Source organism: Grus americana, chromosome 30 (assembly GCF_028858705.1).
Source record: "Grus americana isolate bGruAme1 chromosome 30, bGruAme1.mat, whole genome shotgun sequence".
NCBI classification, from domain to species: Eukaryota; Metazoa; Chordata; class Aves; order Gruiformes; family Gruidae; genus Grus; species Grus americana.
In genome coordinates, this window is record NC_072881.1 from 331239 (window position 1) to 348359 (window position 17121).

The window sequence follows — 17121 nt, forward strand, 5'->3', positions numbered from 1 at the left end:
AGGTGGTGAGAGTGGAGGTGGACGTTGGAACGGTGGTGCTTGTTGTCTCCGTGGTGGTCGAAGTGTCCTGTGTCGCCCCCGTGCTCGTGGAGGTCAAGGTGGTGAGAGTGGAGGTGGACGTGGGCACGGTGGTGGTTGTCTCCGTGGTGCTCGAAGTGTCCTCTGTCGCCCCCGTGCTCGTGGAGCTCAAGGTGGTGAGAGTGGAGGTGGATGTGGGCACGGTGGTGGTAGTCTCTGTGGTGGTTGTCTCCGTGGTGGTCGTCTCCGTGGTGGTCGAAGTGTCCTCTGTCGCCCCCGTGCTCGTGGAGGTCAAGGTGGTGAGAGTGGAGGTGGGCGTGGCCACGGTGGTGCTTGTTGTCTCCGTGGTGGTCGAAGTGTCCTCTGTCGCCCCCATGCTCGTGGAGGTCAAGGTGGTGAGAGTGGAGGTGCACGTTGGAACGGTGGTGCTTGTTGTCTCCGTGGTGGTCGAAGTGTCCTGTGTCGCCCCCGTGCTCGTGGAGGTCAAGGTGGTGAGAGTGGAGGTGGACGTGGGCACGGTGGTGCTTGTTGTCTCTGTGGTGGTTGTCTCCGTGGTGGTCGAAGTGTCCTCTGTCGCCCCCGTGCTCGTGGAGGTCAAGGTGGTGAGAGTGGAGGTGGGCGTGGGCACGGTGGTGCTTGTTGTCTCCGTGGTGGTCGAAGTGTCCTCTGTCGCCCCCGTGCTCGTGGAGGTCAAGGTGGTGAGAGTGGAGGTGGACGTGGGCACGGTGGTGCTTGTTGTCTCCGTGGTGGTCCAAGTGTCCTCTGTAGCCCCCGTGCTCGTGGAGGTCAAGGTGGTGAGAGTGGAGGTGGACGTGGGCACGGTGGTGCTTGTTGTCTCCGTGGTGGTCGAAGTGTCCTCTGTTACACCCGTGCTCGTGGAGGTCAAGGTGGTGAGAGTGGAGGTGGACGTTGGAACGGTGGTGCTTGTTGTCTCCGTGGTGGTCGAAGTGTCCTCTGTTACACCCGTGCTCGTGGAGGTCAAGGTGGTGAGAGTGGAGGTGGACGTTGGAACGGTGGTGCTTGTTGTCTCCGTGGTGGTCGAAGTGTCCTCTGTCGCCCCCGTGCTCGTGGAGCTCAAGGTGGTGAGAGTGGAGGTGGACGTGGGCACGGTGGTGGTTATCTCCGTGGTGGTCAAAGTTTCCTCTGTCGCCCCCGTGCTCGTGGAGTTCAAGGTGGTGAGAGTGGAGGTGGACGTGGGCACGGTGGTGCTTGTTGTCTCCGTGGTGGTCGAAGTGTCCTCTGTCGCCCCCGTGCTCGTGGAGGTCAAGGTGGTGAGAGTGGAGGTGGGCGTGGGCACGGTCGTGCTTATCTCCGTGGTGGTCGAAGTGTCCTCTGTCGCCCCCTTGCTCGTGGAGGTCAAGGGGGTGAGAGTGGAGGTGGGCGTGAGCACGGTGGTGCTTGTTGTCTCCGTGGTGGTCCAAGTGTCCTCTGTAGCCCCCGTGCTCGTGGAGGTCAAGGTGGTGAGAGTGGAGGTGGACGTGGGCACGGTGGTGCTTGTTGTCTCCGTGGTGGTCGAAGTGTCCTCTGTTACACCCGTGCTCGTGGAGGTCAAGGTGGTGAGAGTGGAGGTGGACGTTGGAACGGTGGTGCTTGTTGTCTCCGTGGTGGTCGAAGTGTCCTCTGTTACACCCGTGCTCGTGGAGGTCAAGGTGGTGAGAGTGGAGGTGGACGTTGGAACGGTGGTGCTTGTTGTCTCCGTGGTGGTCGAAGTGTCCTCTGTTGCCCCCATGCTCGTGGAGGTCAAGGTGGTGAGAGTGGAGGTGGGCGTGGGCACGGTGGTGCTTCCTGTCTCCGTGGTGGTCGAAGTGTCCTCTGTCGCCCCCGTGCTCGTGGAGGTCAAGGTGGTGAGAGTGGAGGTGGACGTGGGCACGGTGGTGCTTGTTGTCTCTGTGGTGGTTGTCTCCGTGGTGGTCGAAGTATCCTCTGTCGCCCCCGTGCTCGTGGAGATCAAGGTGGTGAGAGTGGAGGTGGGCGTGGCCCTGGTGGTGGTTGTCTCCGTGGTGGTCGAAGTGTCCTCTGTCGCCCCCGTGCTCGTGGAGCTCAAGGTGGTGAGAGTGGAGGTGGATGTGGGTACCGTGGTGGTAGTCTCTGTGGTGGTTGTCTCCGTGGTGGTCGTCTCCGTGGTGGTCGAAGTGTCCTCTGTCGCCCCCGTGCTCGTGGAGGTCAAGGTGGTGAGAGTGGAGGTGGGCGTGGGCACGGTGGTGCTTGTTGTCTCTGTGGTGGTTGTCTCCGTGGTGGTCGAAGTGTCCTCTGTCGCACCCGTGCTCATGGAGGCCAAGGTGGTGAGAGTGGAGGTGGACCTGGGCACGGTGGTGGTTATCTCCGTGGTGGTCAAAGTGTCCTCTGTCGCACCCGTGCTCGTGGAGGTCAAGGTGGTGAGAGTGGAGGTGGACGTGGGCACGGTGGTGCTTGTTGTCTCCGTGGTGGTCGAAGTGTCCTCTGTCGCCCCCGTGCTCGTGGAGGTCAAGGTGGTGAGAGTGGAGGTGGACGTGGGCACGGTGGTGCTTGTTGTCTCCGTGGTGGTCGAAGTGTCCTCTGTCGCCCCCGTGCTCGTGGAGGTCAAGGTGGTGAGAGTGGACATGGATGTGGGCACGGTGGTGCTGGTTGTCTCCGTGGTGGTCGAAGTGTCCTCTGTCGCCCCCGTGCTCATGGAGGTCAAGGTGGTGAGAGTGGAGGTGGACGTTGGAACGGTGGTGCTTGCTGTCTCCGTGGTGGTCAAAGTGTCCTCTGTCGCCCCCGTGCTCGTGGAGGTCAAGGTGGTGAGAGTGGAGGTGGACGTTGGAACGGTGGTGCTTGTTGTCTCCGTGGTGGTCGAAGTGTCCTCTGTCGCCCCCGTGCTCGTGGAGCTCAAGGTGGTGAGAGTGGAGGTGGACGTGGGCACGGTGGTGGTTATCTCCGTGGTGGTCGAAGTGTCCTCTGTCGCCCCCGTGCTCGTGGAGGTCAAGGTGGTGAGAGTGGAGGTGGACGTGGGCACGGTGGTGCTTGTTGTCTCCGTGGTGGTCGAAGTGTCCTCTGTCGCCCCCGTGCTCGTGGAGGTCAAGGTGGTGAGAGTGGAGGTGGGCGTGGGCACGGTCGTGCTTATCTCCGTGGTGGTCGAAGTGTCCTCTGTCGCCCCCTTGCTCGTGAAGGTCAAGGGGGTGAGAGTGGAGGTGGGCGTGGGCACGGTGGTGCTTGTTGTCTCCGTGGTGGTCCAAGTGTCCTCTGTAGCCCCCTTGCTCGTGGAGGTCAAGGTGGTGAGAGTGGAGGTGGACGTGGGCACGGTGGTGCTTGTTGTCTCCGTGGTGGTCGAAGTGTCCTCTGTTACACCCGTGCTCGTGGAGGTCAAGGTGGTGAGAGTGGAGGTGGACGTTGGAACGGTGGTGCTTGTTGTCTCCGTGGTGGTCGAAGTGTCCTCTGTTACACCCGTGCTCGTGGAGGTCAAGGTGGTGAGAGTGGAGGTGGACGTTGGAACGGTGGTGCTTGTTGTCTCCGTGGTGGTCGAAGTGTCCTCTGTAGCCCCCTTGCTCGTGGAGGTCAAGGTGGTGAGAGTGGAGGTGGACGTGGGCACGGTGGTGCTTGTTGTCTCCGTGGTGGTCGAAGTGTCCTCTGTTACACCCGTGCTCGTGGAGGTCAAGGTGGTGAGAGTGGAGGTGGACGTTGGAACGGTGGTGCTTGTTGTCTCCGTGGTGGTCGAAGTGTCCTCTGTTACACCCGTGCTCGTGGAGGTCAAGGTGGTGAGAGTGGAGGTGGACGTTGGAACGGTGGTGCTTGTTGTCTCCGTGGTGGTCGAAGTGTCCTCTGTCGCCCCCATGCTCGTGGAGGTCAAGGTGGTGAGAGTGGAGGTGGGCGTGGGCACGGTGGTGCTTCCTGTCTCCGTGGTGGTCGAAGTGTCCTCTGTCGCCCCCGTCCTCGTGGAGGTCAAGGTGGTGAGAGTGGAGGTGGACGTGGGCACGGTGGTGCTGGTTGTCTCTGTGGTGGTTGTCTCCGTGGTGGTCGAAGTATCCTCTGTCGCCCCCGTGCTCATGGAGATCAAGGTGGTGAGAGTGGAGGTGGGCGTGGCCCTGGTGGTGGTTGTCTCCGTGGTGGTCCAAGTGTCCTCTGTCGCCCCCGTGCTCGTGGAGGTCAAGGTGGTGAGAGTGGAGGTGGATGTGGGCACCGTGGTGGTAGTCTCTGTGGTGGTTGTCTCCGTGGTGGTCGTCTCCGTGGTGGTCGAAGTGTCCTCTGTCGCCCCCGTGCTCGTGGAGGTCAAGGTGGTGAGAGTGGAGGTGGGCGTGGGCACGGTGGTGCTTGTTGTCTCTGTGGTGGTTGTCTCCGTGGTGGTCGAAGTGTCCTCTGTCGCCCCCGTGGTCATGGAGGTCAAGGTGGTGAGAGTGGAGGTGGACCTGGGCACGGTGGTGGTTATCTCCGTGGTGGTCAAAGTGTCCTCTGTCGCCCCCGTGCTCGTGGAGGTCAAGGTGGTGAGAGTGGAGGTGGACGTGGGCACGGTGGTGCTTGTTGTCTCCGTGGTGGTCGAAGTCTCCTGTGTCGCCCCCGTGCTCGTGGAGGTCAACGTGGTGAGAGTGGAGGTGGATGTGGGCACGGTGGTGCTGGTTGTCTCCGTGGTGGTCAAAGTGTCCTCTGTCGCCCCTGTGCTCGTGGAGGTCAAGGTGGTGAGAGTGGAGGTGGACGTGGGCACGGTGGTGCTTGTTGTCTCCGTGGTGGTCGAAGTCTCCTGTGTCGCCCCCGTGCTCGTGGAGGTCAAGGTGGTGAGAGTGGAGGTGGATGTGGGCACGGTGGTGCTTGTTGTCTCCGTGGTGGTCGAAGTGTCCTCTGTCGCCCCCGTGCTCATGGAGGTCAAGGTGGTGAGAGTGGAGGTGGACGTTGGAACGGTGGTGCTTGCTGTCTCCGTGGTGGTCAAAGTGTCCTCTGTCGCCCCCATGCTCGTGGAGGTCAAGGTGGTGAGAGTGGAGGTGGACGTTGGAACGGTGGTGCTTGTTGTCTCCGTGGTGGTCGAAGTGTCCTCTGTCGCCCCCGTGCTCGTGGAGGTCAAGGTGGTGAGAGTGGAGGTGGACGTTGGAACGGTGGTGCTTGTTGTCTCCGTGGTGGTCAAAGTGTCCTCTGTCGCCCCCGTGCTCGTGGAGGTCAAGGTGGTGAGAGTGGAGGTGGACGTTGGAACGGTGGTGCTTGTTGTCTCCGTGGTGGTCGAAGTGTCCTCTGTCGCCCCCGTGCTCGTGGAGCTCAAGGTGGTGAGAGTGGAGGTGGATGTGGGCACCGTGGTGGTAGTCTCTGTGGTGGTTGTCTCTGTGGTGGTTGTCTCTGTGGTGGTCGTCTCCGTGGTGGTCGAAGTGTCCTCTGTCGCCCCCGTGCTCGTGGAGGTCAAGGTGGTGAGAGTGGAGGTGGACGTGGGCACGGTGGTGCTTGTTGTCTCCGTGGTGGTCGAAGTGTCCTCTGTCGCCCCCGTGCTCGTGGAGGTCAAGGTGGTGAGTGTGGAGGTGGACGTGGGCACGGTGGTGCTTGTTGTCTCCGTGGTGGTCGAAGTGTCCTGTGTCGCCCCCGTGCTCGTGGAGTTCAAGGTGGTGAGAGTGGAGGTGGACGTGGGCACGGTGGTGCTGGTTGTCTCCGTGGTGGTCGAAGTGTCCTCTGTCGCCCCCGTGCTCGTGGAGGTCAAGGTGGTGAGAGTGGAGGTGGACGTTGGAACGGTGGTGCTTCTTGTCTCCGTGGTGGTCAAAGTGTCCTCTGTCACCCCCGTGCTCGTGGAGGTCAAGGTGGTGAGAGTGGAGGTGGACATTGGAACGGTGGTGCTTGTTGTCTCCGTGGTGGTCGAAGTGTCCTCTGTCGCCCCCGTGCTCGTGGAGGTCAAGGTGGTGAGAGTGGAGGTGGACGTGGGCACGGTGGTGCTTGTTGTCTCCGTGGTGGTCGAAGTGTCCTCTGTCGCCCCCGTGCTCGTGGAGGTCAAGGTGGTGAGAGTGGAGGTGGATGTGGGCACCGTGGTGCTTATTGTCTCTGTGGTGGTTGTCTCCGTGGTGGTCGAAGTATCCTCTGTCGCCCCCATGCTCGTGGAGGTCAAGGTGGTGAGAGTGGAGGTGGGCGTGGCCATGGTGGTGGTTGTCTCCGTGGTGGTCGAAGTGTCCTCTGTCGCCCCCGTGCTCGTGGAGGTCAAGGTGGTGAGAGTGGAGGTGGATGTGGGCACGGTGGTCGTAGTCTCCGTGGTGGTTGTCTCCGTGGTGGTCGTCTCCGTGGTGGTCGAAGTGTCCTCTGTCGCCCCCGTGCTCATGGAGGTCAAGGTGGTGAGAGTGGAGGTGGACTTGGGCACGGTGGTGCTTGCTGTCTCCGTGGTGGTCGAAGTGTCCTCTGTCGCCCCCGTGGTCATGGAGGTAAAGGTGGTGAGAGTGGAGGTGGACGTGGGCACGGTGGTGCTTGTTGTCTCCGTGGTGGTCGAAGTGTCCTCTGTCGCCCCCGTGCTCGTGGAGGTCAAGGTGGTGAGAGTGGAGGTGGGCGTGAGCACGGTGTTGCTTGTTGTCTCCGTGGTGGTCGAAGTGTCCTCTGTCGCCCCCTTGCTCGTGGAGGTCAAGGTGGTGAGAGTGGAGGTGGACGTGGGCACGGTGGTGCTTGTTGTCTCCGTGGTGGTCGAAGTGTCCTCTGTCGCCCCCGTGCTCATGGAGGTCAAGGTGGTGAGAGTGGAGGTGGACGTGGGCACGGTGGTGCTTGTTGTCTCCGTGGTGGTCGAAGTGTCCTCTGTCACCCCCGTGCTCGTGGAGGTCAAGGTGGTGAGAGTGGAGGTGGACGTTGGAACGGTGGTGCTTGCTGTCTCCGTGGTGGTCGAAGTGTCCTCTGTCCCCCCCGTGCTCGTGGAGGTCAAGGTGGTGAGAGTGGAGGTGGACGTTGGAACGGTCGTGCTTGTTGTCTCCGTGGTGGTCGAAGTGTCCTCTGTCGCCCCCGTGCTCGTGGAGGTCAAGGTGGTGAGAGTGGAGGTGGGCATGGGCACGGTGGTGCTTGTTGTCTCCGTGGTGGTCGAAGTGTCCTGTGTCGCCCCCGTGCTCGTGGAGGTCAAGGTGGTGAGAGTGGACATGGATGTGGGCACGGTGGTGCTTGTTGTCTCTGTGGTGGTCGAAGTGTCCTCTGTCGCCCCCGTGCTCGTGGAGGTCAAGGTGGTGAGAGTGGAGGTGGACGTGGGCACGGTGGTGCTTGTTGTCTCCGTGGTGGTTGTCTCCGTGGTGGCCGAAGTGTCCTCTGTCGCCCCCGTGCTCGTGGAGGTCAAGGTGGTGAGAGTGGAGGTGGACGTGGGCACGGTGGTGCTTGTTGTCTCTGTGGTGGTTGTCTCCGTGGTGGCCGAAGTGTCCTCTGTCACCCCCGTGCTCGTGGAGATCAAGGTGGTGAGAGTGGAGGTGGGCGTGGGCACGGTGGTGCTTGCTGTCTCCGTGGTGGTCGAAGTGTCCTCTGTCGCCCCCATGCTCATGGAGGTCAAGGTGGTGAGAGTGGAGGTGGACGTGGGCACGGTGGTGCTTGTTGTCTCCGTGGTGGTTGTCTCCGTGGTGGCCGAAGTGTCCTCTGTCACACCCGTGCTCGTGGAGGTCAAGGTGGTGAGAGTGGAGGTGGACGTGGGCACGGTGGTGCTTGTTGTCTCCGTGGTGGCCGAAGTGTCCTCTGTCGCCCCCGTGCTCATGGAGGTCAAGGTGGTGAGAGTGGAGGTGGACGTGGGCACGGTGGTGCTTGTTGTCTCTGTGGTGGTTGTCTCCGTGGTGGTCGAAGTGTCCTCTGTCGCCCCCGTGCTCGTGGAGGTCAAGGTGGTGAGAGTGGAGGTGGGCGTGGGCACGGTGGTGCTTGTTGTCTCCGTGGTGGTCGAAGTGTCCTCTGTCGCCCCCGTGCTCGTGGAGGTCAAGGTGGTGAGAGTGGAGGTGGGCGTGGGCACGGTGGTGCTTGTTGTCTCCGTGGTGGTCAAAGTGTCCTCTGTCGCCCCCGTGCTCGTGGAGCTCAAGGTGGTGAGAGTGGAGGTGGGCGTGGGCACGGTGGTGCTTGTTGTCTCCGTGGTGGTCGAAGTGTCCTCTGTAGCCCCCGTGCTCGTGGAGGTCAAGGTGGTGAGAGTGGAGGTGGATGTGGGCACGGTGGTGCTTGTTGTCTCTGTGGTGGTGATCTCCGTGGTGGCCGAAGTGTCCTCTGTCGCCCCCGTGCTCGTGGAGGTCAAGGTGGTGAGAGTGGAGGTGGGCGTGGTGGTGGTTGTCTCCGTGGTGGTCGAAGTGTCCTCTGTCGCCCCCTTGCTCGTGGAGGTCAAGGTGGTGAGAGTGGAGGTGGGCGTGGGCACGGTGGTGCTTGTTGTCTCCGTGGTGGCCGAAGTGTCCTCTGTCGCCCCCGTGCTCGTGGAGGTCAAGGTGGTGAGAGTGGAGGTGGGCGTGGGCACGGTGGTGCTTGTCGTCTCCTGGGTGGTCGAAGTGGCCTCTGTCGCCCCCGTGCTCGTGGAGGTGGACGTGGACCCGGTGGTGCTTGTCCCTGTGGTGGTCGAAATGTCCTCTGTCACCCCCGTGGTTGTGGAGGTCAAGGTGTTGAGAGTGGAGGTGGACGTGGGCTCCAAAGTTCTCCCAGACCCCCAAATGGATCCCAAAGGCCCATGGACCTCCAAAGACCCACATCCGTAAAAGACAAACATCCCCCCAAAGCCCACCCTTGCTTCTCCAAAGATCTCCCAGACCCCCAGATGGATTCTAAAGGTCCGTGGTTCTCCAAAGACCCACATCCACAAAAGACAAACATCCCCCCAAAGACCCACCCCTGGTTCTCCAAAGATCTCCCAGACTCCCAAATTGATCCCAAAAGCCCACCCTTGGTTCTCCAAAGATCTCCCAGACCCCCAAATGGATCCCAAAGGCCCGTGGACCTCCAAAGACCCACATCCATGAAAGACCAACATCCCCCCAAAGACCCACCCTTGCTTCTCCAAAGATCTCCCAGACCCCCAAATGGACCCCAAAAGCCCACCCTTGGTTCTCCAAAGATCTCCCAGACCCCCAAATGGATCCCAAAGGCCCATGGACCTCCAAAGACCCACATCCACAAAAGACAAACATCCCCCCCAAGACCCACCCTTGGTTCTCCAAAGATCTCCCAGACCCCCAGATGGATCCTAAAAGTCCGTGGTTCTCCAAAGACCCACATCCACAAAAGACCACCACAACTCCCCAACAACCCACCCTTTCTTCTCCAAAGACCCCCCCCCAAGGCTCCCAAATAGATCCCAAAAGATGGACCTCCAAAGCCCCCAATTCCTGCCTGTTTGAGGCCAACACCAGACCTGCAGCATGGGGTCCTTGGAGGACACCTGGTTCCCCCCCGTGCCAAACTTGCAGCCCTCAGGGTGCCCCCACATTGATGAGGCTGCAGCGGTGGGATGGGAGGTCCCAATGCCAGCAGCACCCACCTGTCATGATGATCAGGAAGCAGATGCAGACCATGGCCAGGCTACCCCAGAGACGACCCCACATTGCTCCAGACCTCAGAGACGTTGTCTTGTTGATCTGCTGCCAACTGTGTGTGCGGCAGGCACAGGACGCGGAGAGTCACTGCGGGGACCTTTGGTCACGGGGAAGAGATAGGAGGGATGAAACCTGAGCCGTGGGTGCCAACACCCATTTCCCAGCAGAGACATTGTCCCACGGGGCGCACCGTGTCATGAAGTGCTCAACACCCACTGCTAAGGTCCATGAGAAGCCTCTGGGCACGTTCCAGGACTTTGTCCCATTCCCGCCAGCCCTGGTCATGGCGTGTTCCCGCTGTAGAGTGGGGTTGGGGACAGGAGCAGGATGGAGACAGGGATGCGATGGGAAGGGGGACATGGGGTGGGGACGTGGGACATGGGATGGGTACAGGGGACATGGGGTGGGTACAGGGGACATGGGGTGGGGGCATGGGACATGGGATGGGTACAGGGGACACGGGGTGGGGGTGTGGGACACGGGGTGGAGGTGTGGGACATGAGGTGAGGACATGGGACATGCTGTGGGGATATGGGATATGGGGTGGGGATGTGGGACGTGGGATGGGGACGTGGGACGTGGGGTGGGGGCGTGGGACACGGGGTGGGGGTGTGGGACACGGGGTGGGGGTGTGGGACACGGGGTGGGGATGTGGGACATGGGGTGAGGACATGGGACATGCTGTGGGGATATGGGATATGGGGTGGGGATGTGGGACGTGGGATGGGGACGTGGGACGTGGGGTGGGGGCGTGGGACATGGGGTGGGGGTGTGGGACATGGGGTGAGGACATGGGACATGGTGTGGGGACGTGGGACATGGGGTGGGGGTGTGGGACATGGTGTGGGGACGTGGGATGTGGGGTGGGGGCGTGGGACATGAGATGGGGACATCAGATGGCCATGGGGTACCTGGCCCATCCTATATGGCCCCTGCCCCAACCAATCCCCTTCAGAGGACTCGGGGAGCCAACCAATCCCCTGTAGCCCCTGCCTGAGCCCCTACAGAGGATGGAGGCAGCTGCCTGCTCCTCTGCGACCCCACCCTGATGCCACCAAACCCTTGGGAGACCCCCACAGAGGGGACACGGGGAAGGGACATCTTGCGTACGGTGGCTGGGGGGGGTTATGGTGGTGACACTCTGCGGGGTGCTGGTGTCCCCACGGTGTCCCCACGATGTCCTCATGGTGTCCCCACGGTGTCCCCACGATGTCCCCACCCAAGGTTGGGAGAAGTTCCTGGTAGGAAGCCACCCGGTGCTCGGAAGTAATCAAGGGTTGTCACCACCCAAAGGACACGCACAAACACTTTGAATGGGTGTCAACCCCCCGCCCTACGCCAAGTGACACGTGCCCGCGGGTGACAAGGGACACCGTGTGGGGACGTGGGCATGGGAAGGGACAAGATCAGGTGGTCTCCAAGGGTGGGGGGCACTGGGAAGCGCCCATGGGGTGGCAGTGACATGGAAGGAGGTGACAGCGCCGTGGGGTGACAGCACCGTGGGGTGACCGTGTCCTGGGGTGACCGTGTCCTGGGGTGACAGTGTCCTGGGGTGACCCTGCCATGGGGTGTCACTGCCACGGGGTGACAGTGTTGTGTCCATGGGTGGAGGTGACACTGCCGTGGGGTGACAGTGCCCTCAGGTGGCAGCGCCGTGGGGTGTCACTGCCGTGGGGTGTCACTGTCGTGGGGTGACAGTGTCCTGGGGTGACCCTGCCGTGGGGTGTCACTGCCGTGGGGTGTCGCTGCCGTGGGGTGACAGTGTTGTGTCCACAGGTGGAGGTGACACTGCCGTGGGGTGACGGCACCGTGGGACAGACCTGCCATGGGGTGACAGTGTCCTGGGGTGACCCTGCCGTGGGGTGTCACTGCCACGGGGTGACAGTGTTGTGTCCATGGGTGGAGGTGACACTGCCGTGGGGTGACAGTGCCCTCAGGTGTCACTGCCGTGGGGTGTCACTGCCGTGGGGTGTCACTGTCGTGGGGTGACAGTGTCCTGGGGTGACAGTGTCCTGGGGTGACCCTGCCGTGGGGTGTCACTGCCGTGGGGTGTCACTGCCGTGGGGTGACAGTGTTGTGTCCACAGGTGGAGGTGACACTGCCGTGGGGTGACGGCACCGTGGGACAAACCTGCCATGGGGTGACAGTGTCCTGGGGTGTCACTGCTGTGGGGTGTCACTGCCACGGGGTGACAGTGTTGTGTCCATGGGTGGAGGTGACACTGCCGTGGGGTGACAGTGCCCTCAGGTGTCACTGCCGTGGGGTGTCACTGCCGTGGGGTGTCACTGTCGTGGGGTGACAGTGTCCTGGGGTGACAGTGTCCTGGGGTGACCCTGCCGTGGGGTGTCACTGCCGTGGGGTGTCACTGCCGTGGGGTGACAGTGTTGTGTCCACAGGTGGAGGTGACACTGCCGTGGGGTGACGGCACCGTGGGACAAACCTGCCATGGGGTGACAGTGTCCTGGGGTGACCCTGCCGTGGGGTGTCACTGCTGTGGGGTGTCACTGCCATGGGGTGACAGTGTTGTGTCCACGGGTGGAGGTGGCAGCACCGTGGGGTGTCACTGCCGTGGGGTGACAGCGTCCTGGGGGTGACAGTGCCACAAGGTGACCTTGCCGTGGGGTGACCATGTGCCGTCCGTGGGTGGAGGTGACACTGCCGTGGGGTGACAGTGCCCTCAGGTAGCAGCGCCGTGGGGTGTCACTGCTGTGGGGTGACAGCGTCCTGTCCACGGGTGATGGTGACACTGCCGTGGGATGTCACTGCTGTGGCGTGTCACTGCCACGGGGTGACAGTGTTGTGTCCACGGCTGACGGTGACACTGCCGTGGGGTGTCACTGCCGTGGGGTGACAGCGTCCTGTCCACGGGTGACGGTGACACTGCCGTGGGGGGTGACAGGACTGTACAAAGCCCATCCCCGTGGCCTCCAGGCTGCTTGTCCCGTGGGTTTCGGGGTGAAGCCGTGGGTGTCTGGGGTACGGTGCTGATTTTGGGGTGAATCCGTGCAGGTTTTGGCGGGGGGGGGGAGTACGGTGACAGTTTGGGGTGAATCCCTACGGTTTTGGGGTGAATCTGTGTGGGTTTGGGGCCTGCGCGAGGTTTTGGGGTGACTCTTTTCACTTTGGGGGTACAGGGACGGGTCGGGGTGGATCCATGCGGTTTTGGGGTGGATCTCTGCGGGTTTGGGGGTCGATCCGTGGGGGGCTGGGGGGGGCTGCGTGAATTTTGGGGGGAATCTGAGCAGGTTTGGGCTACAGAGACATTTTGGGGTGGATCCCTGGGGTTTTGGGGTACAGTAACATTTTGGGGTGGATTTGTGCAGATTTGGGGTCGACTCATGGGGGTTTGGAGGCTGTGGGGGTTTTTGGGGTGATTCCAGGCACTTTTGGGGGTCAATCCCTGTGGGATTGGGGCCGGTGTGAGATTTTGGGGTGAATCTCTTTGGTTTTGGGGTACAGTGACGGTTTGGGGTGGATCCAGGCGGATTTTGGGGTGGATCCGTGGGTTTCTGGGCTACAGCGCCCGTTTTTGGGGTGAATCTGTGCGGGATTGGGGCTGAGTTGGACACGCATGCGGGGGTGCAAGGGGGGGGGGTCACACGCGTGGGGGTGCAATGGGGTCACACGCGTGTGGGCGGGTGCAACGGGGACACGCGTGTGGGTGGGTGCAATGGGGTCACACGCGTGTGAGTGCAGTGGGGACATGCGTGTGGGTGGGTGCAATGGGGTCACACACGTGTGAGTGCAGTGGGGCCACACGTTTGGGTGCAATGGGGTCACACGCGTGTGAGTGCAGTGAGGACACGCATGTGGGTGGGTGCAATGGGGTCACACATGTGTGAGTGCAGTGGGGGTCACACGTGTGGGTGCAATGGGGTCACACGCGTGTGGGTGGGTGCAATGGGGTCACACGCGTGTAAGTGCAGTGGGGACACGCGTGTGAGTGGGTGCAACAGGGTCACACGCGTGTGGGTGCAATGGGGTCACACGCATGTGGGTGGGTGCAATGGGGTCACACGCGTGTGAGTGCAGTGGGGACGCGCGTGTGGGTGCAGTGGCGACATGCACACGCGTGTGGGTGGGTGCAGTGGGGCCGTGTGTGTGTGGGTGCAGTGGGGACACACGCGTGTGAGTGGGTGCAATGGGGTCACACACGTGTGTGCGCGGTGTGGGGAGGGATACACACACACACACACACACACCCCCACCCATATGACTCCCGTGTCGGTGCATCCCCGTTCCCACACGCGTGTCCGAGCGTGACGGGACATCTCCCGCCCCACCCCCGCGTCCCGCCGTCTGCTCCAGCCCCCGCCGTGATTAATCCCCTTTCCCGGCGCCTTTTTTGGGAGGAAAAGCGACGAATTTGGGTTTCTGAGGAAATTCCTCTCCCCTTACTCCTTTCCCCACTCCCCCCCCACCCCTCGCCCCCACAATGGCCAATTTTGGGCAAAAAAAAAAACCACCGGAAAAGGTGATTTTTCCAGCATATTTCTGTGCTGGGGGGGGGGGGGGACGGGACCCACACATTACCCCACCCCCCCAGCTGCCACCAGCTCAGCCCCAAGGGGGGGCTGCAAAGGGGTTTGGGGGGGCCTCAGCCATGGGGGGGGGGGGTCTATGGAGGTAATGGGGGGGCTATGGGGGGGCTATGGGGCACTGGGAGGGTTTATGGTGGGGGCTATGGGGCAGTGGGGGGCTATGGGGCACTGGGAGGGTCTATGGGGGGGCTATGGGGCAGTGGGGGGCTATGGGGGGGCTATGGGGCAGTGGGAGGGTCTATGGGGGGGCTGTGGGGGGGCTATGGGGCACTGGGAGGGTCTATGGGGGGGCTATGGGGCAGTGGGGGGCTATGGGGGGGCTATGGGGGGGCTATGGGGCACTGGGAGGGTCTATGGGGGGGCTCTGAGGCACTGGGGGGGGCTACGGGGGTTTATGGGGGGCTACGGGGGCTCTATGGGGCACTGGGGGGGCTATGGGGGGGGCTATGGGGGGGCTATGGGGCACTGGGGGGTTTATGGGGGCCTCTGAGGCACTGGAGGGGGGGCTATGGGGGTCTATAGGGGGGCACTGGGGGGCTATGGGGGGGCTATGGGGGGGTCTATGGGGGCAAAGGGGGTTGGGGGGGGCCCTAAACCATGGGGGGTGGGGTGTCTATGGAGGCGGGGGGGAGGTATGGGGGGGCTATGGGGCACTGGGGGGGCTATAGGGGGCTATAGGGGGGCTATAGGGGATTATGGGGGGTTATGGGGGGCTACGGGGGATCTGGGGGGCACTGGGGGCTCTGGGGGGCATTGGGAGGTCTATGGGGGTGTCTGTGGGGCAATGGGGGGCTGTGGGGGGCTGTGGGGCACCGGAGAGGTCTCAGCGGTGGGTGCTGGGCCCCATCCTGGCGCGGTTTCCGCCCGGGTTATTTTTGTCCCGGGGTGGTTTGGCCCCGGTCCCGCTCCCTCCCCCGCCACGGCCGGACGGCTCCAGCGCCACGGGCACCCCCCCCCACCCCCCACCCCCACCGCGGGACCAGCACCCTGACCCCCCAAACCCTGACCCCCAAACACCCTGACCCCCCCAAACACCCTGACCCCCCAAACCCTGACCCCCAAACACCCTGACCCCCCCCAAACACCCTGACCCCCCCAACCCCTGACCCCCCCAACTCCTGACCCCCAAAACACCCTGACCCCCCCAAATTCCCTGACCCCCCCAACTCCTGACACCCCCAACTCCCTGACCTCCCCCCCCTCCAAACACCCTGACCCCCCCCAAACACCCTGATCCCCCCAGACTCCCTGACCCCCCCCAAACACCCTGACCCCCCAAACTCGATGACACCCCCCCCCCCCGGGGTCTGGGCACCCTGACCCCGCCCCCCCCCCCAAATACCCTGACACCCCCCCCCAGACTCCCTGACCCCCCCCAAACACCCTGACCCCCCCCAGACTCCCTGACCCCCCCCAAATTCCCTGACCCCCCCCAAAAACCCTGACCCCCCCCCCCCAACCCCCTGACCCCCCCAAACACCCGGACCCCCCCCAAACACCCTGACACCCCAAACTCCATGACACCCACCCCCCCCCCGGGGTCTGGGCACCCTGACCCCGACCCCCCCCCCCCCAAAATACCCTGACACCGCACCCCCCCCCCAGACTCCCTGACCCCCCCAAATACCCTGACCCCCCCCAACCCCGACCCCCCCAAACACCCTGACCCCCCCAAACACCCTGACCCCCCCCCCCCCGGACCGGCCCCCCCCGGGGTTGGGTTACTCAGCGTTTTGGGAAGCACCCAGGAGTCCGGGCACCCCGCCACCCCACCCCACCCCCCCCCACGTAACCCCCCCCCCCACGCACACGCGTGTGAGGCCGAGCCGCCCGAGCCCCACCCAGCCGTGGGAAAAGAACCCGGGTGTCCCGGCACCCTGACCCCCCCCCAAACTCCCTGACCCCCACCCGGGGGACCGGACCTTGACCCCCCCCAAACACTTTGACCCCCCCCAAAAACACCTTGATCCCCCCCAAACTCCCTGACCCCCCCGTGCCCCCCCAAAACTCCGTGACCCCCCCAAACTCCCTGACCCCTCCGTGACCCCCCAAACTCCCTGACCCCCCCAAACACCCTGACCCCCCCCAAAACTCCCTGACCCCCCAAAACTTCCTGACCCCCCCGTGCCCCCCAAACTTCCTGACCCCCAAAACTCCCTGACCCCCCAAAACTCCCTGACCCCACTGTGCCCCCCAAAACTCTGTGACCCCCCAAACTCCCTGACCCCCCCGTGACCCCCCAAACTCCGTGACTCCCCCAAACTCCCTGACCCCTCCGTGACCCCCCCAAACTCCCTGACCCCCCCAAACACCCTGACCCCCCTAAAAACCCCAACCCCCCCCAAAACTCCCTGACCCCCCAAAACTCCCTGACCCCTCCGTGACCCCCCAAACTCCCTGACCCCCCCAAACACCCTGACCCCCCCAAACTTCCTGCCCCCCCGTGCCCCCCAAACTTCCTGACCCCCCAAAACTCCCTGACCTCACCGTGCCCCCCAAAACTCTGTGACCCCCCAAACTCCCTGACCCCCCGTGACCCCCCAAACTCCCTGACCCCCCCAAACTCCCTGACCCCCCCTGTGACCCCCCCAAACTCCCTGACCCTCCCAAACACCCTGACCCCCCCAAACTCCCTGACCCCCCCGTGACCCCCCAACTCCGTGACCCCCCAAACTCCCTGACCCCCCCCAAACTCCCTGCCCCCCCCGTGCCCCCCCTTTCCCCGCACCCCCCCCACGTCCGGGGGTTTCCCAACCCCGGTGATGTCACCGCGTCACCCCGCCGGAAGGGCCCTGGCGTCACCCCGGGGAGAAACCGGGGTTCGGGGGGGGGTGGGGGGGGGTGATGGGGGGTGACACCCTGCACCGGATGTCTGGGTCACCCCAGATCTGTGACACCCCACCAGGCCACCCGCACCGCATGGTCACCCGTGGGGGGGGGGGGACGGGACACGGGGGGGACATGGGGCACCCTTGGGGACACAGAGGGGACACGGAGGGGGGGGGCAGAGGGGACACGGGACACGTGGAGGGGGGACACACGTGGGGGGGGACACGGGTGGTGACGTGGGGGAGGGGGAACACGAGTGGAAACACCCCCACCCCCTCGCTCCACCCTTTAAAGCCGCTGCCGGGGGCCGG

At 63.5% G+C, this 17121-nt stretch overlaps 1 protein-coding gene across 1 annotated transcript; it reads right to left on the reverse strand.

Annotated features, from left to right (window-relative positions):
• Positions 1-301: 301 nt before the first annotated feature.
• On the reverse strand, positions 302-919 carry LOC129197876 (uncharacterized; the record flags this gene model as incomplete). The annotated part of the gene is made up of 2 exons (XM_054806677.1): positions 302-379; positions 440-919. Coding segments are annotated over 2 exons (558 nt in total), but the record flags the coding sequence as incomplete, so codon positions are not given.
• Between the last annotated feature and the right edge of the window lie 16202 nt (positions 920-17121).